Raw genomic sequence first — 24,510 nt, 5'->3', positions numbered from 1 at the left:
CAGTAGGGTGAAATATGTTCGCGGGATAACCCCATTTTTATAGTTAAATAAATCATTTACTGTTTCTTTTAGATATATCAATTTTTTTTTCAGTATATAAAGATGTATAAAAATTTCTTATATTAATGGTGTAATAATGATTTCAGGATCAGTGAAGGGATTGGGGCTGAGTTTTTAGTTTTAAAAGAAACCTTGGGCTCAGTTTCTTTGACGACTGCGGCTTCTTCTTTAATTTCCATTTAATTTTTCTCATCACTTTTCAGCTGGACTATAACTTTTAAAAGCATTATTAATGGCAAAGAAATGCGCTGTTATGAATGAACTATTACTGCGAGAATTTTCTATCGTAAGCTTGCGACTGCATTTTTTTTTTTTTTTGCGTTTTCACTCTCATTATCTTTAATTACGACCTTACCGAAGCGTGAGTTTGTCTAGAAGATGCGAAGTCGTTATTAGAACGTAAAAACAAGAACATTTGTCTCGTTAAATTAGAGAACGATAAACCAGAAGATTCACTTACGTCATTTAAAACGCCGATTGATAATCAATTCGACACGTGCGTTTATGTTTTGATGATAATTGAGAAAAATAAAGGTTGCAATTTGCCTCTCGAAAAAAAATGCAAATTTCACACGCAGGCCAATATCATAATGGTATATTCTTTCATAAGAACAAAATCCCTTGGCTCATTTGAGCTGAAATACTTCCATTTGGTTAATGAGTTCAGGGAAAGGATTCGAAATGGTGTCGAAAATAACACCCAAAACTGTCTTCACAAACAATATGTCTTCCCTGCTCCCCAGCGCTCGGCAAAAATTTAGATTTTCTTTACATAAAGGCCAAAATTGTATTCAATAATTATGCTGTGATCGTGAAACAACCTGTCAACTTAAAGTTACGACCGCTGTACATAAATTAACGTGCGTCAAACCGAGGAGACACAACAATTGAACATCAAAGGACACCAAAGTAAGAACCCGACCTATTTGAACAACTCGATCGGATCAACCACACTAAACACGTACTCTAAAATAATATTATCCGCTAGCTCTTCCCGATGAACGTTCAGAAAGGGTATTACCACGTTTCTACGACGAAACTCGGGAGAAATGTTCCAACGAAGACCACAAATGACAATTTTTCCCCATCGATGAGTAGTGCGTTTGCAAAGTGCTCGCTAACTTCGAGTGCTCCTCGCGCGGCTTACACAAAGTCATCTGTACAACCGAAAATTATGTCCCCGGTAACTAATCATTCGTTTCGCGATCAAAGGAGAAACTATGTGAGTGCATTGTCTATTATTCCGAAAGAAAAGATTCCCAAGATTGTGGTATTACCAAGCATCGATAAAGATATTGCTGTAGCGTCGGCGAAGCCGGTATCAGCTAGAGTTCCTGCTGTCACAACTGCTCCGGGAAAAAAAAGGAACCAGACGCCGAAAAGTGAAAAAGGAAGCCAGTCGCAAGCCAGATACATTTCATGTCTTCACACTTCATTGAGCACTGAATGGAGGAAAGCGAATAGCTTGGACAGGGAGAATTCTGAGGACAAGGAAAAGCAACCGCGGAGAACTTCTTCGCTGGAAATTAAATTCAGCTATTTTGGCAAGAATACTTCCCAATGCACGCCGACAACCAGAAGTTCGTCGGATGAAATACGTGACGAAGGAAAAAACACTTCACTGATAGGAAATCAACCCCGCGGAGAAAATAAAAGCGCTAACTTGTTTAATCGAAACATGGTGAAGGAAGTTACCGGAATGGAAAAAAACAATGTACGAATTCAGTATACTCCGTTGAGGAAGAGTTTTACGATTAAAAATGTAGTTACAGACGGGAACAGACGCGGAACATCTGCAAACGTGGTTCTTTCAACTCGCTGTCAAGACTATGAACAACAACGTACTCGAACAAGGATGCTGCCAAAAAGCCGTTTTCGAGTAAAAATTCAGAAATGTCGCCACAAAAGCGTCAATATTTCAGATTCTTTTAACGTCGTTCGAGATAAAAGAGCGAAACCTCTAGAAAAAACGAGTCGAAGCGTGATCATTCAGGATAAAAGTCCACAGAGATCATTTTCTATCCAAAAGTCTAAGGCTTTTTAGCGTTCAGTAAACGTAGCAACTATCATGAGGGCAAATGTTTACGGTAACGCAAATAAAATATTTTCGACGACTTAAAACTGCGTTGAAGTACTTTCCAAGGTATTTTATTTCGCTAAAACTAACCTAAAGTAACTGAAATCGCATATTCGCAAACCATTATTGATTTGAGGATTTACCATGTCAAAGTAAAATTTACATGATGACTTGACAATCAACTGAATGGTGTGTTTGCAGAAATACAGTTCGTTCCGAATTAATATGACAAACTGCGACCGAAAGAAACGTTTTTATCAATTTGCCATCTAGATATTAGATTCAGTGCTACCTCAAAAAAACTATTCTCTTGCAAAAAACTTCGGCTTGTCAAAGCTGCTGATAACATCGATAAATGCTTCAAAGCTTACAGCTTTTGTCGTTGTTCTGGTACGGACTTCATGGTTTTTCGCGATTGGAACCATTCGGCAATGTTTCTTTTTAACAGCACTCTGGTATTGTTTTTGTTTTTCATTCATATTATCACTCCAAAACGAGTGCATTAGGCATTCCATTTTATTTTAATCAGGACCCCATTATGTGCAGCAGACATCAATTTAAGATTAAACTAAAATGTTCACTTTTAGTCCAAAATCGATATCAGGAAACAATTCTATTTAAACGAGGCAGTTATGTTTAATTTGTAAAGTATGTTGACGGGGTATTTCCATAACTTAGAGACCTAGATTGTTTTTTCGTCTGCATAAATATACCGTAGTTGGCATATTACATCAGATGTTCGCCATGACATGTAACAAAAATGTTTTTAAAAGAAATGGCTGCGGTAAATCGACTGAGAGATAAAACTCGCTTGTTCGAATTGAAAATTTGTAGCTCTAGGTTATAAAAATTTTAATGGTACAACATCGTAATTGGTGATGTTAGCTCAGTGGAAGAAGCACTAAATACAATTTTTCCCCAATGATGAACCTCCATCACTAAGCGTGTAGGCGCGTAAAGAAGTTTTCCTTCACTACGGAACAAAAAAACAAGCTGTGTCAATTTTGTTGCTTCCCAAATGACAACTTTTTGTCGCACTATGAAGTTTAGTAAATAAGCGGACTATCAATGACGAAATATGTGGCAACGGCTCATTCAAATTATTGCAAGTAATCGCTTCGGATAAATTTATTTGTAATTTTCGTTTCCTAGGATATAAAATTCAAAAGATCAATTTTCTATGTTACTTGAAAAAGTTATTAACTTTAAATGTTAGATCAGAAAGTTAGGCATGTATTGTACGTTTCCAAAGTCCCTGAGGAGGAGAATTAAATAAAATAAAAGTTTAATCTCTTGCCATGTCAACCTTCCTTCGCTAATAGTTGCCTAAAAGTTCAACGGATTACTTGTGGAATGGGCAGCTTGTTCGAAAAATAATCCATTAACCTTTTCACTCTCAAGATCTCATTAGTAATTCTCCTTACTGGCCTCCTTACAATTCTTATGATTTTAGTTCGGAGAATTTGGTATTGCATCTATTAATAATCCCCTAATTTATATTTTTCTTTATTTTCATCACTTTTCTGCTTGATATTGTAAGGATATTGTAATGAGAAATTCTGTCTTGGTCAGTCATGATATTTCTTAGTTAGCTGTTCACTGAACAACAAGGCAAAAAAAAGAGAAGCACGCACACATCGCCGGCAATGGAAGATAATCGTATGAAAAACAATAATGATAATGATAATAATAATAATAATAATAATAATAATAATATAATTATTCAAAATATAATATCTTGTATTATTGTAACATTAATTTTTTTGATATTTTCCATATTCGTAACACAGACTCTAAGACCTCTAGGTTTTTCCTGATGCTGTTGGTTGATATCAGTAACTTATCACCAACAGCTGTCGGCCAGTAGCAATAGCAGTGTTGCATGTGTTTTATTATTGGCTGTCCTCAATCGAAGAAGGTGCCATCTTTGATTTGTATGGCCGAGAGTAATATGGTAATGTGTCGCCCCGGGATGGTTTTCCACCTGCAACCACCTGCAGAACGACAATGTGCTTCTGTTTCGTGTTAAATATGTTCTTTGTACCACCAAAAAAATCCAAGTAAATTATCAAGGAAAAATACGAATATGGGAGTATCGCGTAAAAAATAAAAATGAGTTGAAAAAAGTTTCATCTCCCGAAATCTCTATTCCCCCATCGCATCCTTGGTATTTTTCTGAGGTAAAGCAAATCTTACACAGCATAACTCCAACTTTTCTACTCATTTGCGTCAATTGAATAGAGCGCGGAAAACCACATTTGGGTCGTGTAAAATTCGAGGAAGTTGACGTTATTAGGTGATCAGTTGTAAAAGAAATAAATTTTAATGGACACGTCGCACATTTATCTCTCTAACATTTCACATCTTATCTGACCTTTGCTAAAAGAAGACTAGGGAAAGGTTACTGGGAGTTGGCCATCTACACAATAGTTTGTTGTAAATGATTAATTGACTGAAAAATACTCTTTGAAAATTATGCAAATAATTTCGGCTGACGATTTGCATGATTCCGTAAAGTAGCAGTCACGCTGGTAAGGGAGTCATGACACTTACACTATGCGCACTCCACGGTGCGTAAAGCTGCGATATTTAATTTATTTGTTTTAGTAGTAACCATGTTATGTCTACGAGGAGTTACAGTCTTCCAAATCGACTCGATATTGTCTTTTTCAACGAGATATCTTAACAATAGTATGGAAGTCGATATACCGTTTTATTTCAATCGAACGGAAAACCACTGCTACTAGAAAACATATGACTGGCCGGGGTGAGATGTGCCTGAAGTTATACACAGAACTTGGAGGAAAATGCGACGTGATAGTTAGTCATCTTCAATGTCCTGATGTACGTAATTAGTCTAAAGTTCTGTATCGACAAGGACAACTTGTCATGACAAGAATGTTTTGCATTTTTTACCTCTTCGCACAAAAGCATAATATCTTCTACTGGATTTTACATGGGACTTTACTGGAAGCTGCAAGACATCAAGGATTTACACCTTGGGATGTATAGAGTGATATTGAAATGCGTTCAGATGACTGTGTCAAATTTTTTCAAGTTGCAGCGAAGGATTTACCCTCAGTCAATTTTTTTTTCTGAATTCAATGAGGGATCCTGCGTTTCCAAGTAACTATTTCATGTTTTCGCAAACATGAAATAGTTGGTTTATACGAAGCATTATGGAACCCAAGACTATGAGATAGAATAGCTGTTATAATTATTGTATTGCACGCGGGTGCAATTGGCATGATGGCCGTATGATTGACATCTTTGTCTTCCCCCATGTGTTAAGATATATATACTCTTTGAAGGGATTACTATTTGAAGGGTTTGCACTTTCAGTACTGAACAACTAGAAAGATTAATTATTGTCTCAGTTTGGAAAAGGGTGGTTTAAACTTCCAAAAGGTAGAACTCCAGAAGAACATCCAGATGTATTTAATAGTTGCAAGAAGCTAAAAAGTTTGAACACAAAATATTATAATTTATAATTGATTTTGCATACTGTATATATAGATAGGACTTATGACAGAGAATGATATACTGATTTTGAAGGAGTTATGTGGGTTTGTCCAGCAGGGTGAGATTTTAAAAAATCAGGCTAGCCCTGTTGAACACCCTTATATGAAGAGGTCAAGAGATATATTTATAGTAGTCAGGGCTGTCATTAAGCACCAAAACCCGTAATGTTGTTATGGCTGAGCACACCCGGAGTTGTAAGTGAAGATGTCATTTGCTTTGGTTACACCTAGGCAAGTATCATACTGCTACAGGTGATATCTCCTATGTAATGGCTCCTTCAAAACTTAGTAATAGCCCTGAGTGGCCACTTGTAATTTGCAACAAACAGCTTTATTAACAACTTACCAAAAGAAAAACAACAGTTTAATATGCACTCCACATACCTAGATGTGCTCAACAATCCAGAATGTTCTAAATGACCAGATAAAATCCTTTTCATAAATAAGTATGCATGAATAACTCCAAACAGGTAAACAGTGAAACATTCTAGAATGTTCTGGACCATGTACAGAAGGTGTTTAGCAATAATTCAGGATCAAAATTATTACAGTATTTTTTGACCCCTCTTGAAATAAAATGCTCACAGGGCATATACTTTAAGGGGTTTTCCCTCAGCATGAGACAAAACTGAAGGAAAAATATAAACAATTAAAACTGTCTGCAAAGCCACAAAACTAATAAAAATTTGTTGGTTAACCCTTGGCTAGCTCAATTGTGCTTGGAACAATTCAACCCTGGAATATTTTAGAGCATTACTCTATGAGATCAACCTTCAGTCCCCACCCTTCATCCTTTACATCATCCTTACCCCAGGGGCCACAGTATTGACATTAGTTTCTGCACCAGTACAAGTCCCAGACCCCCCAGGTTGAGAGATCCAGTTTTGAAACCTGGCCAGTGTCATTATGTTGTGTTCTTGTGCAATGCACTTCACTCTCACCGGGCCTCTCTCTGCCTTGGAGTCAGGAATGTAAATTGGTTTTATTTAACCCCTTAACTCCCAGATCAAATTTGTAATTCTCCTTACTGTCAACCATATAATTCTTATGATGTTAGTTCAGATAATTTAGTCTTGGATCAACTTATAATCCTTAAATTGATATTTTTCTTTATTCTCATCACTTATCTGGTTGATATTGTATTGATATCGTAAGGAGAAATTCTGTCTTGCTAATTCATGAAAGTTAAAGGGTTAACTGTCTGGGAAGGGTGACAAAATGGTGGACTGTCGTCCTATCAAAGGGGAATTACCACACTCCTAGTCCCTTCATGCAACAGAAAACAAGATGAGTTTTGGCAGAATAGAACTATTGGTTCAAATGCAAACTTAACCTCTTTTTATCTACAAAACTGATTTTTCTTGCTCTTAACCTTTTCACTCTCAAGACTTGGATAATGCTTCTCCATACTATGTAAAGAACATTTCTTATGATTGCAAGTTTCCTTGATATTTTTCTTCTCATCACGCTTGGGAGAGAAAATGGTTTAGCCCCTAGCTTAGTTCCCATTCCCTCCCTCCCCCCCCCCCCCCCCCCCCCCATGGGATAGAGAGCATTTCTGGACTCCTTGTCTTTTCTCCACATTCCTTGTTGGCAACAATCTTCAACCCCATGTTTTTTTCAGGCAATCAAACAAATAGATATTGAACATATATAAAAAGTTTATTTCAGTTGCTCTTGTCCTCAAGGAATTTAAACTCACTTGGACTGCACTATTTGTACAATGCCTCACTATGCCATGAACTGGTAAAAGGAAGTCAGTGATTTCGTCAGAGTGCTTAAAAAGTAACCAACAATAAGTCTTCACTTGATGTGGCTATAACAACTTGGAACCTTTACATAATTAAAGAAGTACCTTTTATCCGTCAGATTCTTTTAAAATACAAAACTACAACACTGTTACATTTATGAAAATGTCAATTGGGACGAAGAAATTTACCAAAATTCAATGAAATGAGGAAGGATTCAAAAGATTATGTTACTAATTTCTTGGCGTACTGAATTGTTGAGATAAATTATTGGAATATATATTCATTCTTACTTTGCAATCAAACTTTCTTTGTTTTATAGGAATACAATCTTAAAGTTTGATGCTTGTCTACTTGAGTGGTTAGTCAGTTTTTTTTTCTCTCCCAAGATGAATACATGACTGTATTGGTCAGTTTACAAGCAGTTTTCTTGTTTTCTATCGTTGAAAAACCCAATTCGTCCTGAAAATTTGCCAAAATTTGGCATCACGATATACATGAATTATATTTGTCATGTGTTTGGTTATTATGCTATTCTGGTAATAAATTACTTGAAAACTTTTAGAGGAATTCTTTCCCTTTTTTCTCATTCGAGGTTAATAAATAGACAGTCACAAAAGTTTAATCTATGTTCTGCATTGATTTTTAGTTCCGACTGATCAAGTATTCGATCAGAGATGTTCGTTATTTAGATCCATCTGGACTCGTATTGTGAAAATTTGCGTTACTTGACGTATCAATTGCGTCACTTTCAGATATGTAAATACCGTGACAAATAGTCAATCTTTCCCGGCTAACACCGATTGTCTGTTACCGATCAAGCGATGTATCATATTCAGGCGATAAATGGAACCATCTGAATTTATAATCAGAATGTTCACGTCGGTTCACGTCGATTCATGTTCAGATAGTGCCAGTCTAGTAGCGTCTCTCAATACATAGACTGTAAGGCTTGGGACATAAACTGGCACCAAAGATTCCTTCCAAATCCGGGGCCTTTGAGTCGTGTGGAACACTAAAGCGAAACTTGTGTAATAAGTGAGAAATAAACAGGAAAAGTTGAATTTTCCCGAGTGATTCGGCCAGACACACGCGTCGTCCGGCCGAAAAGGGCAGATAACTTAGAGTTCCAGGGCAAATAAGTTTGCCATCGTCATCTAGAAAACGTGAAGGATCAAATACATGTGGCTTGTCCCATTCCCTTTCATCGTGATGCATAGCCCAGACATTGAAGAGCACAATTGTGTTCTGAGGAATGTCAAATCCATTGAGATTCGTATCAGTTGTTGTTGAATGTGGGAACAGTAACGGGACCAGAGAACTGTAACGCAACACCTCATATATGGTAGCCTCCAAATATGGCAAGTTTGGCTTATCTGACATTTCTGGCAGGCGCTCCCTCCCTATTACGTCATCCAATTCTTGATGGATTTTCTCTTGCACTTTAGGATTCAGAGCTAAATACGCAAGCGCCCACAGCACGCATGTGGAGGTGGTCTCTAGGCCTGCGCTGAAGATATCGTTCATGGTTAAAACCACGTGATCTTCGGATATTGGTAATGACCTTCCGGGATTTTCAGCATGAGACTCGTGCATGGCTTTAATCAAGGCATCAGTGAGGTCACGCGTCACGCAATCTTGATACGTGCTCTTATGCTCGTCAAACTTCCTCTGTAAGATGGTGTCGCGGTCTTTGACAGCCTGCTTGATGAGTGTTACCCCCTTACTAGGAAAGTGGCGTAACCACGGAAAATAATCCACCAGATTTCCAGCTCTGAATCCTTGAACAAACTGCTCGTTGTAGTGGAGAATGGTGTAGAACTCAGGATCATCCAAATCATAGCGCGAACCGAACACGAATGCGCAGATGATGTTTATCACAGCCAAGATGATGTCATGTTGAGGGTCGTGCGCGCGCCCTTCGACCGACTCAAACCGTTTGATAAGTTCGTTAATCTCCTGACATGCTTTCTCCTCAATGGGCTTGATACCTTGCCCAAACATTTTCAGCGCGGAATGCGCTATTTTTCTCTGCAATTTCCATGTGGGGGTAAAGTCACTAAATGCAATGTCTTTGCCTCCTCGGGAAATGAGATCCGCCGTGTAAAGTCGCGGTCGGCCTGCAAAGTCGTTGGCCTTCTTTACGAGTGCTTCACGAGCAACATCGATGGTGTTCACAACCACTATCCGATGAATCCCGACAGTAAGTCGAAATATCTTGCCGAACTTCTTTGCAAGTTTCGTTAGGCCAAGATGCGGTTTTGTTCCCATTTGAAGCATGTTGCCAATAATTGGGAGAGGAACTGGACCAGGAGGGAGTTTTGGGTTCTCCATTCGATGTGAAAGTACACTGTATAAGAGGGCAGCGGTTATGACCAGCGCTGCAAGAACTATTAACTCCAACGCCATATTTCTACTCGGTTTATCTATAAAAGATAAACAGGGACCATTTAGTTAACAATTCAAAGGTTCTCTTTGGAGAAATGGCTTTTGAACATGAGAACGGTAAAACTGTAAAACCTTTGTATTAGAGGACTCACGTGTCAGAACCTTGCCCCTTGCTGTGCAAAATGATTTGGCCAAAGCTGACAGCTCAATGAACCGCTTAGTCAAAGGTAAATAACAAATGAATACTTCACAAAGAGGGTACGTGGTTTAATTCTAACGTTCTTACAGGTCGAATAAAACAATTGCGCCATATTTCGGATAACACTTGTCACTCGTTAAAGTGGTTGAATACTATACTTATGTAAGTGTTAAGCCTCACACAGCAACCCTATAGACCCACCCTTCGACAGTACACCACTTAAAAGACCTTCGCGTAGCCTCGAACTCTTTATTTTTACATTCCTGCAATTGCAAACTCTTCCATATGCTTAGGAATGCGCTAAAATGATTACTATTTTTTTCGACGACTGAAAAAATGTTCATTGGGTTTTGGTACAAAAATATCGCCTTTAAACATATGAATTGTCTGAATCTGTTTTTTGTGTCATTCGGCTACTTTTTCGAGCTACTGTTGAGCGCCATAAAGGAAAGTTAAAAATCTGCATGTATCGCGGAAAACTTTTTTTTCAATCAAAAAATACCTTCAAGACTCTTAGTATTTCTAAAAAGGCCCGGCACTGATTCAGACCGAGGGGTGGCGTCTCCAGATTGATTCACTGCGTAAGCAGAGACAAAATATGTCTGAGAATCGCATCAACTGTTTTTGTTTGTGTGACACTGAATCAATCGCGCACAATCAGTGTTTTGAGCAGAACACAAGCCTTGTTCAAACAGATAAGGAAGCATAAGTTTACAGTAGTATTAGTACAGCTATCTATTTACAATACACAGTAATTACTGATCGGAATAAAGAATAAGACACTTGGCTAGTTATTCTAATTAAGAAAAACCGTCGCGCAATCGAGACAATCAAATCAGATGTGGGTAAATCGTTTTCATGGTTCGGGGCGAAAACGAAAAGCAATGACAAACGGAAGATGCTTTGAGAAACAAGAGACTCACTGATTTTGATTTAGAATCCTCTGCGCTGAAAATGTCGATAGCCAGAAGCAGAAGTCCACGAGGTTTACACTAAACGACTATGCGAGAAAACGGAGACTGACTCTGAGTACTCCCGCGGGCCGAATGGGTCGGGCGTGACGAGAGCAATTTGGTCAGTTTGTCTGGAGAAGAGCTTCAAGTTTCTTATGAAGAGTTTCAGCACACGAAAATCATATAAAACTCGCGGTTTAACTTTAACCTAGAAACCACTTTTTACCACAGATCTAAGTAAAACCTCCGCTGCTTGGATAAAACTTATTTGCATGGATTAGGCGCACAATAAAAGTACGCAGTCAATGATAAACAGACTCAAAACAGTACAATAGCCTAAAAGTAGATTATAAAGTGCTTTCTCCGAATATACAAGCCGAGCGCACTACTTTGCAAAGCTAATTAGACAACGGAACAAAGTACGCAGCTAAAGTATGTAAAAACACTGTCAAAAAAGTATCATAATTAATCCTATGCACACTGTTCAATGAATCTCGCCAGGCGATTAAGCCATTTCCTGGATCACTTCCTGAAAGACTCTATTTCGCTCAGCGTGCGCCTTGTTGTTCAATGACAATATAACATTTGCGTTAATGTAATATTTGCCACCAATGAGCAACTGATATGTGATTTATGCATAACCGATCATGGATATAACAGATACACGTGAACAGACACACAGTCTTTTGTAGTTGGATTTTATCAAGATTAAGACCGCGTGACAATCATTTATTGTGTCAAAGACAAAACAAATCCACTAGATTCTACATCCCCTTGAGTCAAACAACGCTATGGGGTTCAAGCTTCAAGGAGCCCTACCCTCCCCTCCCAAGTGATTGTGTCTATTATGTTCCCCAAAGCTTGATCTTTATACGAACCGCAAGTCTTTGTTTTTCACTAAACACTGGAAAATCCGTTGGGCAATAATTAATAAACACCCCCTCAAAGCCACGGTGTATTAACTCCATGGTGCCTAGTGTGTGTCTTAAAATCTCTTAACGTCTACAATTGCACCAAATCTAAATCATATGGAATTACTCTATAATACTTTTTCTATCACAGCGGTTCTCATGTTTCTCTCATTACTAGAAAGGATAAAACTTGACTTAAAGCCAAAAACTGTTGGAGCTGTTGATAAACGACCTCCGCGAAACAAGACCGGAATTTTCTAACAGAACGCATTGAATCGTAAATTATATCACTAACGGAAAGTTTCCACCCCAAATAGATAGTTTCATATTAATAAAACATTTATTAAACGATGTGAAACATTTATTCAAAAAGTTCGAAATTTTGCGTTCATCTGCTGGCATCAAACCAATAGTTTTTTTCAGAGAATTGCCGTGATGAAAAGAGGTCTAGAGGGCCGGCCACTTTCATTTTTGCTCATCAAGAACCAGTCCAGGAAACTGAGGAACATCAAGACTTTTCGTATATTATAGAACATGAGTTAATGCTGACGGCTGACGAAGGGTTGACGCAGGAAACGTTAGCTTTAGAAACTCTTTACGGTGGCCAATTTACATTGACAACTCAGTTGATGAAAACAAATTATCTTAAATTACCCCACACCGACGCCAGCATCACAGTTTCTATAGAAACTCCCTCCCTTTATTCATAAAAAATATCACCCATTATACAACTTTAAGTACTTATTACGTCTCATGAACTTATATTTAGTAACATTTCGATAATTATGCACTCTAATGGTAGGTTTCATCAGTCATTATAATAATGTTGTTATTATCCTGACCACAGAGTGTCGAAATAATGGGGTCAGTGGTTCTCTATTGTCAGACCTAGTTCCGTTACGTAATGACTTCGTCGATACTTTGAGTCTTTGAATAACTGGCTCAGTGGATGATATTCGCTGCTAGACCCATTTCACCAGCAATAACTTGTTGCATGGCTAAAGGAATTCACCTTTAGGCGATAAAATAATACGTACCATGCAAATTCATGCGTTTTTTTAATCCAGGTAAAACTCATTCTATTCCCATTAGCACCTGCCTTACTATCCATATTTTCTCATTGACGCCATATTTTCCAAAAATGATAGGAATCCAGCGGGATGGCAGTACACAAGAAGGTCTTGAGCCGCTCAAGATTTGTTTTATGCCCGTGCTAAGCTGCGATGGTATTCAGCGAGAAGACTGAGGTGGCTGCTCACGTGTGTGCAGTTGTAGGGTCTTTTAATGAATGCGAAAGCACTTAAATCGATCGCAGGAAGGATAAATAACCCAAATCACTCAATAAATCGACTACTTATGGGCAAATAGAGCATAAAAACACAATTCAGAAGCTAAGCAGCCCATATTGATGATATCAGGCTTGTAAATCTGTTAAACTGCCTGCCTCATATAGTTCCTTCTTGCGCAAAACCATCAGGCTGAGCATTTTTACTCAACCGTGGCTCGCTCGCCTTGGTACAATTAAATCGAATCGCACTTATCCCTTGTTGATCATTTGATACAATTTGAAATGACCGCCGAATTCATGTTTTGAATATAAACTTTGGAAAAAGTAACGGTAATTACTTAAGATTAGACATTACTTACAGAGTTTTAAACCTCAGCCGTAAGCGCGATTAAGTGACCAAGACGCCAGTTATGGACTTGACGGACAAAAAGCTTTTGAGTTCAGCTCACCTTGAAGTTATCAGACTGCAATACCCGCGTGCTCGTATGCGGTTGAATAAATTTCGATTGTGATATTTAGTCTTCAACGGATGTTAAGAGGGTGACCATTGAAACAGGCTTTGAATAATTTTTCAAATTACTGGAATGTTATTTTAGTGTGTTTTGGTCCATATGAAATCAGTAATGATAGCAATCTCACAGCAGTGAGCAATGTATCAATGTAACTATATATCAGTTTACATGAAAGGATAAATAATAAAACTAGGGAATTTTGCCAAGAGAAGGATCTTTTCGCATGTGCAAGTTTGGACAAAAGCGTTGGCCGACTGATACAATTGAACCACTCGATGAAAGCTAACGCAATCATTTGCATTCTCTGAATATTTTTTTGACTTTTTGGGTTGTTTTATATATCAAAAGCGTTCGATTACGAGAAGCAAAGATCTTTAACTATAGAGATATGATAGTCCACCTCTGTTTACGTTAAAAGCAAATCGTGCAAAATCCCATAAACCAAAGACACGTGTTACCAACCTTGTAGGGTAGTGTTTAATACAGTTGAGTGAAGGCTCTTGAAGTTCCTTTGTGTTTCGGTATTTCAGCAATCTCTGAGCCTCTTTTCTCCTCTTTCCTGAAAAACAGATACACTCGCACTTTAACCCACCCTGTCTGTCTGAAAACAGGCGTTTGTAACTATTTTGAGACTGCTAATGACTGCTTTAGTCTCTCCAGAAGTCAGAACTCTTATACTGTTAAAAATTAATGCAAACATGGATATCCGTATTACAGCCATTCAAGTTTTGTTAATTGTTTCCTGTCTCGTAATCCTCCACAAAGGAAATTGGCAGGATCGTGGGTGGGAAACATACGGAGAAAATTATCACGTCTCTTGAAACTCTACGTCCTGTGTGGGTTACTTTGAACTGTGTGTAATTGAATTTAGGCGGCGCTCAGCGGAAAATGAGAAAACTTATTTGTAAAAACAGGTCAAAATATTTTAAAAATTGTTTAGCTTTCACCACAAGAGATTATCAAACTATATTAGCTTGCAATATCGTACAGAAGTATTAATGCTATTTCTGTGTATTCGTATCAGAGTTCAGACTGATTTGTTAAAGTTAAAGACTTGACATGTATATTCAAATGCGATCGAGAAGTGAGATCCGAGTACTTCTCTCCTCTCAACATTTCATACTTTAGACTTGTACGAGGACTTTGATTTCTGCAACGCTTGGGTAAATTATTTTGTGACAGAAAAACCTGCTTTCATAAAGAAGGAAATATTTGAAATAAGACTACCAGGCAGAGGTATTAGGACCTTAAAGAGGTAACTGAATTGAACGGGCGATCGAGAAGATTGAACCGGAATATTCAAGTAAAAAAATTCTGGGATGAAATTGTAGATTAACTGAACTTAGCAAGACAGTCCAACCTTCACGTGGCCCTGTCAAAAAAGTTTATTGAACTTTTACGAGCAGGGTAAAGATCTGAAAAATCATCCAAGTGCCTAATGTTTTCATGTGGGTTTCTTAAAGAGAGCCTTGAATATGCGTGAGTTTTAGCAACAAAGAACAAAATTCACTGAAGCAACCAATTGAAACTTAAGTCGCGAGGGATTATGAAGATTAACCAGAAATTTCTCTTTTGTCCTCATTGTTTCAAACTTTGTTAGTTCTTTTGTAATGAAATTTCACATTATGACAAAACTTTGCAATAATACCTAAAATAGCTATATAGTAGCTATATAAATCACGATAGCTGAACCAAATCACGCAACTGAAAATTGAACGCTTTCGTGGCTCGTTGCATGATCTTGTTAATCCCCATGTGATACTGCAGCTGAAACGGAGAAATATCTCCGCAAGAAAAGGGACAAAAGTCTGCTTAAATTTGGGCTTCGTGCCATTTTACTGTTGGTTCCATTTTGCTTTGTCAACAAGTCAACTCCAAGGTCCTGATCACGTGTTCCTTCCACCTTCGAATAGTGTCTCTTCAGAGAGCGTATCCAGCGTAAAGGAACTGGGAAACTTTAACAAATCTTCAACGTTTCTTTGTCAAAATTTAAGTGATCCTACATTTATGTTCTCTATACTTTGCAAGGTCCTGAAACTTGTTTGAATGAAACAAATCTTGCGTGAGCAGCTTGTTCGTTTGTCGTGATTTTAACTGAAGAAGGCGGATGTTTGAATGCTAAGCTTAGCTCAAATGTCACGAATGTCACGCTTTTTTAAAAAGAGCAAAATAAATTTTAATCTTTAATCCATGTTAATCCAGTTCGCTATCATCCTCTTTTCCTGTGGGCGCTTTTAATTGTGTGATAGACAAATATTTTGATTTTCTCTGTTTTTTTTATCATTATTTCGACTTAAAGGTAATCCGTTTTCTGAAACACAGAGGGCAAAGTAAATTTTGAACGTGCAATAGATCACATTCTCTGAGAACTTATCAAATCACGAAATACTAGGTTTGATTCAATTTAAAATCACGAAGCCTCGTTTACGAATTTTAAAGTCCTCCTCTCTCAACTGTTAACCTTTTAACTCCCAAGATCAAATTGTTAATTCTCCTCTCTAATTTCTTCAAAGTTCCTTGTAAATGAGTTACGAGACTTTGGTGTTAGATCAAGATAGCAACTTCCACCTGATAAGTTTGAGAATTCTCTTTACCTTTTTTCTGGATAATGTATGGATATTATCGGGAGAATTTATATTTCAATCACCTCCGGGAGATAAAGGGTTAACATGACTAATCAAATCTAACAAATGCTATCTATTTGTGAGAACCAGAGATATGAGTTTGGTTAAATGACGTACAACCGTTGACGTTCCCACAGGTTGTCAGACGTTAATCACAGGCCTCTTTACTGAAGATGATCGATTGGAGGCAATAAATTGAAGCATTCCAGCAGTGACTCAGCAGTATCCCAGCTAAAACCATGCTTAGTCATTTCTTATCCATTACAATACTAGTGGGTCAATTTATAATAATGGACGGTGCAAAGAGGAAAGCTATTAACGGACTGAGTAGCCGTTAACGAGTGTGATGCAATATGTGGTTCTGCCAACTCATCTCAAATGCAATGTGTAATGATTTTTTCATGCTTAAAATGAGAGTAGATATTTTTAATTGCTTAGGACAAATAAATAAACTTTAATTTAAAATACTATTCAAAATCCGAAGAAACTCAAGGGCCGAGTGCTTTTTCCTTTAGGCAAAATGTCTGGAGCTGCTCTGAGCCTATGATAGACAGGTTGGCCATCAGGAAAACGAAAAAGGAGGTTATCGTGTATTCGTCATTTGGTCACAATCTGGTAGTAACCTTGATATACACTTGATATCAACTTAAACCATCCCTGAATAAGCAATAAATTTAAATGTCGTTTTTTTTTTTTTTTTTGGACGAAAGAGCTGAGAACTTGTCATTTTTTTCGTGTGAAAAACGTTTCCCACTAAATTATAATGATTTATTTTCTATCGTTAAAAATAGTAATCAAGTTCTAGCTATGAAGCCTCATTGGCTTAAGATTTTAATTCATTCAATTACGACAGTTAGTCAAACGTCCAACATCGATCATGATTGCCGCAGCAAGCTCCTCATTCTTAATTGGTAATTTCCTCTTCAAGTTCTTACTAACACCTTGGTAATCTTGTGATTAAAACGGTTGTACTTAATGTGTCAGTCTCGCTGTAAAGAAATTAAACGAAATCTCCAAAATAGAACCCTAATTTAATTAAAATATAGCGCTGTGATTGGAACTTTTTATGTAAATTTTTGGTTGTGATTTTGCAACGACTGTACAGAAGATTTGGCTCCTTACAGTCCACGGGGTCTTGAGGTCATGTTCTTCTCTTGTTGATAAATAACTTGATCAGAAAGTTGTTGAAGTAGTTTGGAAAACGTCACGAAATTTTTTGCGTGTATGAAGAATGGGCCAGTATTTTTTCATTAATGATGTAAAAATAGTAAAAAAGTTCACAAATAAAAGCAACAGAAATTCAATGAGGGTTTTCAACTACTTTTGTTTCTATTTAAATCCAGTTCGTCCTTACGTGACTTCAGATCTTTGCGTGTGACAGACGTTAGGACCTTTATCAACCTTATCAGTTGCTGAGAAGCACTGGCGCAATAAAAGCACGTGCACTGTATAACCTGCACATGTGCTGAGTTTGTATTAGTAAATAGTCCTCAATAGCTCTAACTATCCTACTGATTAAGTGAACCCTTCAACTCCCAGAAGTGATTAACAAGTAACTTTTCCCTAATATTCATACAGTATTTAGCAAACAGGTAACGAGAATACTCGAACCTATCAGGTAGAAGTTTTTATCTTGATCTAATACCAAATTCTTGTAACGAATTTAATAGGAAATGTGTAGCAGCAAAAGAGGAGAATAAGTAACAATCAGATCTTGAGAGTGAAAGAGTCAATATTCGATTGTTCATATCCAATCATTCCTCCTTACAGAAGTTCACACCAAACACTGCTAAGTTTTGCAGCAAAGTTCCTTCAAGATAAGATATTATTGTTTTAGGGAGCTCTTTTTTCAGATGCACACTGTTGAACTAAAATCTTACGCGAAAATACATATTTCTTACACTGGTTTGCAATCCTTAGAACGTGATACGATGCAATAAACTTAATTTCTTTAATGAGTAACCATTTCACCAAATTATCAAAGCTTATGAAGATTAAAATTAGAGTACAAAGTGGTCAAATTTAAAGTACATGTCAACTATAGTGTAACCCACATAGCTTGGATAATTCGGTTCGTATTGGTTCATATGTTTATCTGGTGACGTCAGATTCCTTTCTAGGCAAGAAATGCCGTTTCTAAATTAAGAAACCCCATTAACTTGAAAATATTGATCCCGGAAGTTTCGTTTTAAGAGAGGGAATTTGCCGAAAATACCTCCGGCTTAAAATTATGAACGTGAGAAATAGCGAGTTCCGCTCTAGAAATGTTTGGTCGGTGTAATTTCCGGTTTTTTAGGGCTAATTTGATATAGGGACAGAAGTGTTACCATAACCTAACACTGAAACATCAATTTAGCCTATAATAGGTCATTTTCGATATTTATTTGTAGACTTAATTCTGATTGAATCGCTTTAAGTGACTTTTTAAGTGTTCACAAATTGTTTTACCGTAAGTATCTCAGATGAAGTTGCAAAAAAAGCTTAGCGGCCTAAGCACTTTACCCGGTTACTTTTCAGTTCACAGATTTTGCTTTCAGTTTCATTGAAATTTCTCAGTCGTTGCGTTAAATGAGAATTTTGAAAAAAAATTCCAAAGACGATGCTCAAATATTATCTTTAAAAATACTTCAAATCAGTGTTCTGTTGGTTTGACTCATAGGAAAGTATCAGCTTTTTGTTTACAGATGAAAACAAGTTGTACACGTTCAACTTCGCAGCTGATAAATATTTGAGGTTGCATCGAGTTTTACTGATCGTTCAGAAAACAATACCAAAAAATTTCGAAACAACATACTGAAGACATAAATAGATACATATAAACATAAGGAAAAGGCTGGAACAATTTTCGTATTATTGTGGTATTCGCTTTCACGGCAGTGTAAAAAGTCTTAAAATCTTTTAATCATAAAAATAGGGAAAATACAGCGAAACACGGTTCTATGCAATTATCTAATTTTATGCCGTTGTTGTGATGAACAAAACTATCGTTTTCGACGTGAAGGAAATGACAATATGTTGATTTCAAAGCAGACAAAAACATTGAATCGGATAAGAGTAACCTTAATGATTCAATTAAGTTTCTAAATGGAAAGGATTAATACGGATCGTGAAACTTAACTTTGCCTAAATTTTTAAGTTGCGCAGGCTACGACAAAAATTGGGAAAATTTTATAAAATCAAGTTAAGTTGTAGCTTACTCATATTTTTCAATTTGTTTTTACTTCAAATCACACCAGGAGAAGAACTTTCTTGGTTTTGTTTATTCAAACATACCTGAACGTTGAAAGTACTTTCGCCAGAGCTTTCCAGTCGCGTTGAAAACCAATGACCTGTGTCCCGATTGTGTTTTGAGGTTTAACTGATAAACACCCGATGAATGATTTGATGATTTGCTGAGAGAATATGAGGGGATATGAACCGCTGAAACCAATCTTCCCTTTTCAATAAACGCGAGCGATTCTTGAAACAACTAATTGCATGTGCAATGCTTGAAATTTCAGTTGAAGATCATCCCATTATATCAACTGAAGCAGGATATAACTACTCCGCCGGTAAGTCTTTGTCGCGCTGAAGTACCAGGTATTATCCAATCCAATATAACCCTACAAAAATCAAACTGCTGCCGACTAACAGAGTGCGTAAATGGCCCTTCAAACAGTCAGAATTCCTGCATAATCTTACACAATAAGAAACCTTAAAAATGAATGTCAATATACTTAGCTCAGAGGAAATCGTGACCCAAAATAAATCTTCTCTACCCTGTCTACACTGACCTTTTATGGCAAAATAAAGCTGGTATTTTTTATATTGTACAATGGCAAAAAGAAGACACTAAAATTAAAAATGATTTGAATTAGTTTGAGCGCCCTTAGCTTATGGCGCAGAACGAGTTCCGGAGTTTGTTATATTGAAATAAAAAATTCAGATTGATTGCGAGACGCCAAATTTTTTTTGTTGACAAATCTGAGCGGACACTTAATATTTCCTGTTCTTTCAGCGGATTTATTTTAAAAAAAGATACTAAACTTTTTAGTTCCACAACACACAGCTGAAACACGACTGCTTGCCATGCGTTCAATGACTCTTGATCTTTTCCCAGCGCTTCAAGTCTGCTAGTTGTTTTTCCTGTAAATTATTAAGTTAGCGACTAGCCACCGATCGCGAAGGGAAAACAGAGACTCCAAAGCGAACCGCGATAATACGAATGGCACTCTTGCAATGCAAAGATAACAATTAACGTAAAACGTTAACCTCAACATAGATTGCGATGCATGAACGAAATTCCTTAAGTGCTGAGACCATGTCGAACGTGTAAAAGCTGGTTTTTGTAACTCAAAAAAAAAAAAACGCGCTGTTACCGCGCGGTTAGATCTTGACACGAGTATCATGGCATTTGTGCAATATATACTGAAGATAGTACACGACTTTTGACTGTAATCTGTGGAAATATTTTGACTGTTAATCTTTTCGAGTGCTTTAACAACTTCACCAAGTCGGGGGCCGAATATCGTAAAACTCTTAAACGAACTTTCAGGCCATCAGTGCAACAGTGTTGGTCCTTGAGAGATAAAAGAACACAAACGTAAACTCAATCTTGATTATCAGCTATTAGACCAAGACTGAAAATGACTTCCTAGCCGACGCTGTGGTACCCTTCCTTAATTAAACTTCTCAAAAAATAACAGTTCATGATATCAGTCTTAGTACCTGTGTACATGCGGCAAAAAATCTCCTCCCAGAGGCCTTTAGTAAAGACGCCGTGACTGGCAGACAGGCAGAATGAGACACAAACACAAAAAAAAAACAGTTAGAGGCTCTCGAATGCACTAGTTAAATAAATTGTATCCATTGTTTTGTCTCGAATTCATCACGGCAGACTTTTCTCTCGCCAAGAAAAAAAATAATTCATCTCTGAAGACACCGCGACTCGCAAATTTAGACAAAACTGAGAAAGGTAAGAGATTTGTTAAACTAGTGAAATGAGTTTTATTCATTCCTTTGTCTCAGATTTTAGGAGGAAGATTTCTTTTCGATGGAATGACGTGCGGAGTCTAAACTGAAGTTTAACAGACTCTGTCTTGTTTTCAAACTGATATTCTCTGAATATCACTCAGACTTCGTATATGAGGTGAAAATTGTATACGTGTATTACAGCAAAATTCCATAAACTCACGGACAAAAGAAGTCATAAAGTTGAATATTAAGATCGGCCTGGCTGAAAATGTTAATCGTCCAATATGGAGCATTTCTCCCGTTATACACTGATAACAAACCAAAACCTTGTCCCACTTCAAATTCCCGAAACATTCTAAGGCTCAAATTACAAACCTGGTACAAAGCACGTGAAGGAGGAGATGTGACGATGTCAAAGACTATAACACGTGACACTCCCGTGTTCCTTAACCCTTTAACCCCTTAGAGTGACCAGCATCTAATTTCTCCTTTCAGTATCACCCCTGAATCAAACATTAAGGTAAGGAGAATAATAGAAATGATCAACAAGGAGCTCATACAGGAGCTCTTGATTGTTAAGTGAAATCTCCTTATCAGCACCTTAGGAAATGTATAGGAAACAGTATTGAGAATATGCTTACTGATGTTCGGGTGTACAGGGTTAACGCAAACTTGTGAGGAAGTTCGTTTCTATTTCCTCAATCTTACAATTTGTCATTTTAACTATGAAAATATGTCTGTCTCATAACATTCCTGGTTACAACTGTATCAGCCTATCTATACTCTCTTGTTATGGCCATTTAATGCAATAACTGGCTCATGAACTTTCGAGACAAATGAAAAATATGAAAATTATTTCAAATATTCTCTGCAGGAGCATATGCTCTGATCCATGGAAATATCAGCCACAGAAGAAAGGTGAGTATGTGACCATGCTCACTACTCCATTAACACTTATAATACCGAAGTTCAAGAGCACTCTAATATGTTTGAACTCGAGAGGTGCGTGGATTTACCACAACTGTCAACTAAGTAATCAGCTAACTTAAGCTACGCCTTCAGACACTCAAAATTCCTCACAGATCAAAAAATCCTGACGATGTATTCTGTTGATTTAAGATGAAGAAAAGTGGTTGGAGATAGAAAAGATTGTAACTGTTGAAAACAAAAAATGGAAAAATAGGGCGGATGCCGGACCAATAAGAATGGCCAGAATGGCTGCTTCTTAAATCTCATCTGAATTTTGAATTAAATTCCTGAGCTTCTTTTTGAGTTATTTTTAGCAGTTAAGTGTGATATCTCAATGACTAAACCTTCGGTTCACCCTAAATCTCCCTGTAATGATTAACAAGTAATTTTCAATATCACTTATAAACTAGAAAATGCTATTTTTCTAATTCCATATTGGAAATGCATAGTAGCCGGATAAGAGAGTTATTTTTCCGATCGCACGGCTGAATGGCTAAAATCGTTGTATACAGTTAGTAGTTTGAACCCAGAATTACCAGTTGATAATGTGGTCTTAATATTTGGGCGAGAGAAGCCCTGAAAAGGAATGTTGACTGCAAGTGCTGTGACGTAAAAGATTGGAAGTGCTGTAAAGTAGAAGATTGAAAGATTAGAACTAAAATCCGTTCTAAAGGAAGTGGTGCCGGGGCTGAAAAATACTGAGGAAAAAATAATATATTAAAAATAGCCAAATTGCAGGGTAAATGTTTTCTTTGACGTAAACATAAGTATAATTGGAAGCTTGAAAGATTAGTCAACACTTTTGTACTGAATCTAATATCGGCCACACCCGATATTACGCACAAACCAAATAAGGAGATGTTTACTTCGTAATACATGATACATTTGTTTACTCTGATGGATATTTTCTGTTTGAATTTCGTGCAATTTGATATTATCTGATAAAGCCTAAGTATACGTGTTACATGAATCCTTTTTGACCGAAGTGTTAGAACAGCAATTCATAGAGATATTCTCGGTTAACTTTGGATTAAACCGCTTTGCAGTCTTTAACCCTTTAACTCCCAGATCGAATTTGTCATTCTCCTTACTGTCAGCCATACAATTCTTATAATGTTAGTTCAGAGAATTTAGTATTGGATCAACTAATTTAGTAGCCCCAAATTGATATTTTTCTTTATTCTCATCACTCATCTGGTTGATGTTGTATTGATATTGTAAGGAAAAATTCTGTCTTGGTCACTCACAGGAGTTAATGGGTTAACTTAGAGGAGACGGTGTTACCAGGACAAGTAATAGTAATCTTTACATTATGAGACGACCTTCACAACGATTGAAATATTTCAGTGCAAGTTATCAACGAAAACAATGAATTCCTGAGTTTTTATTGCCTTCTGGTAAAACAAAAAGTTGCACAGTGTTTGTTATCGAACGTGATTGAGCCTCATGAATTTCTCGATTCAAGAGCTATCAGAGTGCTTTCGTGTCGGTATCTTATTTTTTTGCTACAACGCAATTTGCGCAAAAATGCGTCTGCTGATGTTGACTGCTACAGCCTCTTTCCCTCTAAAATAGCGCAGATATGCGCTTGTAAACCCTCAGTTTCACCCTTGAAATAATGATGGTTTTTTTTAGTCTCGTATTATCATCTCAGGGCCTCTACTATCAATATGGGAAAACTTTTCTGCTCGGTATGAAGAGATCTTCAGGAGAGAGAAGACTGGAATGGTGAGAGACGGTGAAGACACCAGTGTTTTGTGCCCTTGAATGCCCAAAAACAAAAAGCAGTTAGAGCCTTGACCTCACCCCCCTTCCGGTTAAAGGTCAGTTCCAACTTTCACCCCAGCCCTCTAAACTTACAACATCTTAAGACAAAAGTAAGTAGTAAGTTAGCCAGCGGTGATCAGTGCAACATTAAAAACAGCTCCTGGGTTATTTTTGCCTCGTAAGCTTGTCAGTGGTTAAGTCATTAAATTTTAGTGGTTTGAATGAGCCTCCTAAGAAGGAACCTTTCATCATGACATGGCTAAGCCGCGCGAAACGAGCCAATTTGCCAATTTTGTCCCTAGGAGTTAAATCAATCCCTGAGAAGAAACCTTTTCCTGACATACAAGCAGACGAATGGGCACGGCGCCACGGGCGGCTTGTATGACAAAGCTGATAGAGACGAGCCGGCTACGCAAGCCCCCCGCCGGCTCGGTTGGCTAACTTTCTCGGCTCCGCCGCTCGATGTTTCAGAGAGGACCTAAAACCGCCAAGAACCAAGAGTTTGGTTCATTTGGCCACTGGAATGTTTGTCTCTTACTC

At 37.4% G+C, this 24,510-nt stretch overlaps 2 protein-coding genes and 1 pseudogene across 8 annotated transcripts; 2 read left to right on the top strand and 1 right to left on the bottom strand.

Annotated features, from left to right (window-relative positions):
- The first annotated feature begins 233 nt into the window (after positions 1 to 233).
- Positions 234 to 3,432, top strand: LOC113676860 (uncharacterized). Its single transcript, XM_027193591.2, has one exon. It carries the CDS (start codon positions 1,058 to 1,060, stop codon positions 2,102 to 2,104), a length of 1,047 nt encoding a protein of 348 aa, XP_027049392.2. The 5' UTR covers positions 234 to 1,057; the 3' UTR covers positions 2,105 to 3,432.
- A 1,319-nt stretch (positions 3,433 to 4,751) lies between these two features.
- LOC113676861 (uncharacterized) lies at positions 4,752 to 5,774 on the top strand (annotated as a pseudogene).
- Positions 5,775 to 7,301: 1,527 nt separating this feature from the next.
- Positions 7,302 to 20,500, bottom strand: LOC113676858 (steroid 17-alpha-hydroxylase/17,20 lyase). Of its 7 annotated transcripts, XM_027193587.2 has the most exons (4): positions 19,555 to 19,795; positions 14,120 to 14,216; positions 9,947 to 10,010; positions 7,302 to 9,832 (listed from the first exon to the last, which is right to left on the bottom strand). In XM_027193587.2, exon 4 carries the CDS (start codon positions 9,813 to 9,815, stop codon positions 8,325 to 8,327), a length of 1,491 nt encoding a protein of 496 aa, XP_027049388.1. In that variant the 5' UTR covers positions 9,816 to 9,832; positions 9,947 to 10,010; positions 14,120 to 14,216; positions 19,555 to 19,795; the 3' UTR covers positions 7,302 to 8,324. The 7 variants fall into 7 exon arrangements, with proteins under 7 accessions (XP_027049388.1, XP_089043139.1, XP_089043140.1 ...); XM_089187013.1 differs by lacking the exon at positions 9,947 to 10,010 and having other exon boundaries at positions 19,555 to 20,500; XM_089187014.1 differs by lacking the exon at positions 19,555 to 19,795 and having other exon boundaries at positions 14,120 to 14,406.
- Positions 20,501 to 24,510: the final 4,010 nt, after the last annotated feature.

This window comes from Pocillopora damicornis, chromosome 11, assembly GCF_964200805.1.
Source record: "Pocillopora damicornis chromosome 11, jaPocDami1.2, whole genome shotgun sequence".
Lineage (NCBI taxonomy): Eukaryota > Metazoa > Cnidaria > Anthozoa > Scleractinia > Pocilloporidae > Pocillopora > Pocillopora damicornis.
The sequence above is the reverse complement of the archived record's forward strand: the minus strand, read 5'-3'. Positions and strand labels throughout refer to the sequence as shown.

Coding starts and splice junctions, on each gene's coding strand:
- LOC113676860 (XM_027193591.2), top strand. CDS start 1,058: ATGAACGTTCAGAAAGGGTATTACCACGTTTCTACGACGAAACTCGGG.
- LOC113676858 (XM_089187013.1), bottom strand. CDS start 9,815: ATGGCGTTGGAGTTAATAGTTCTTGCAGCGCTGGTCATAACCGCTGCC.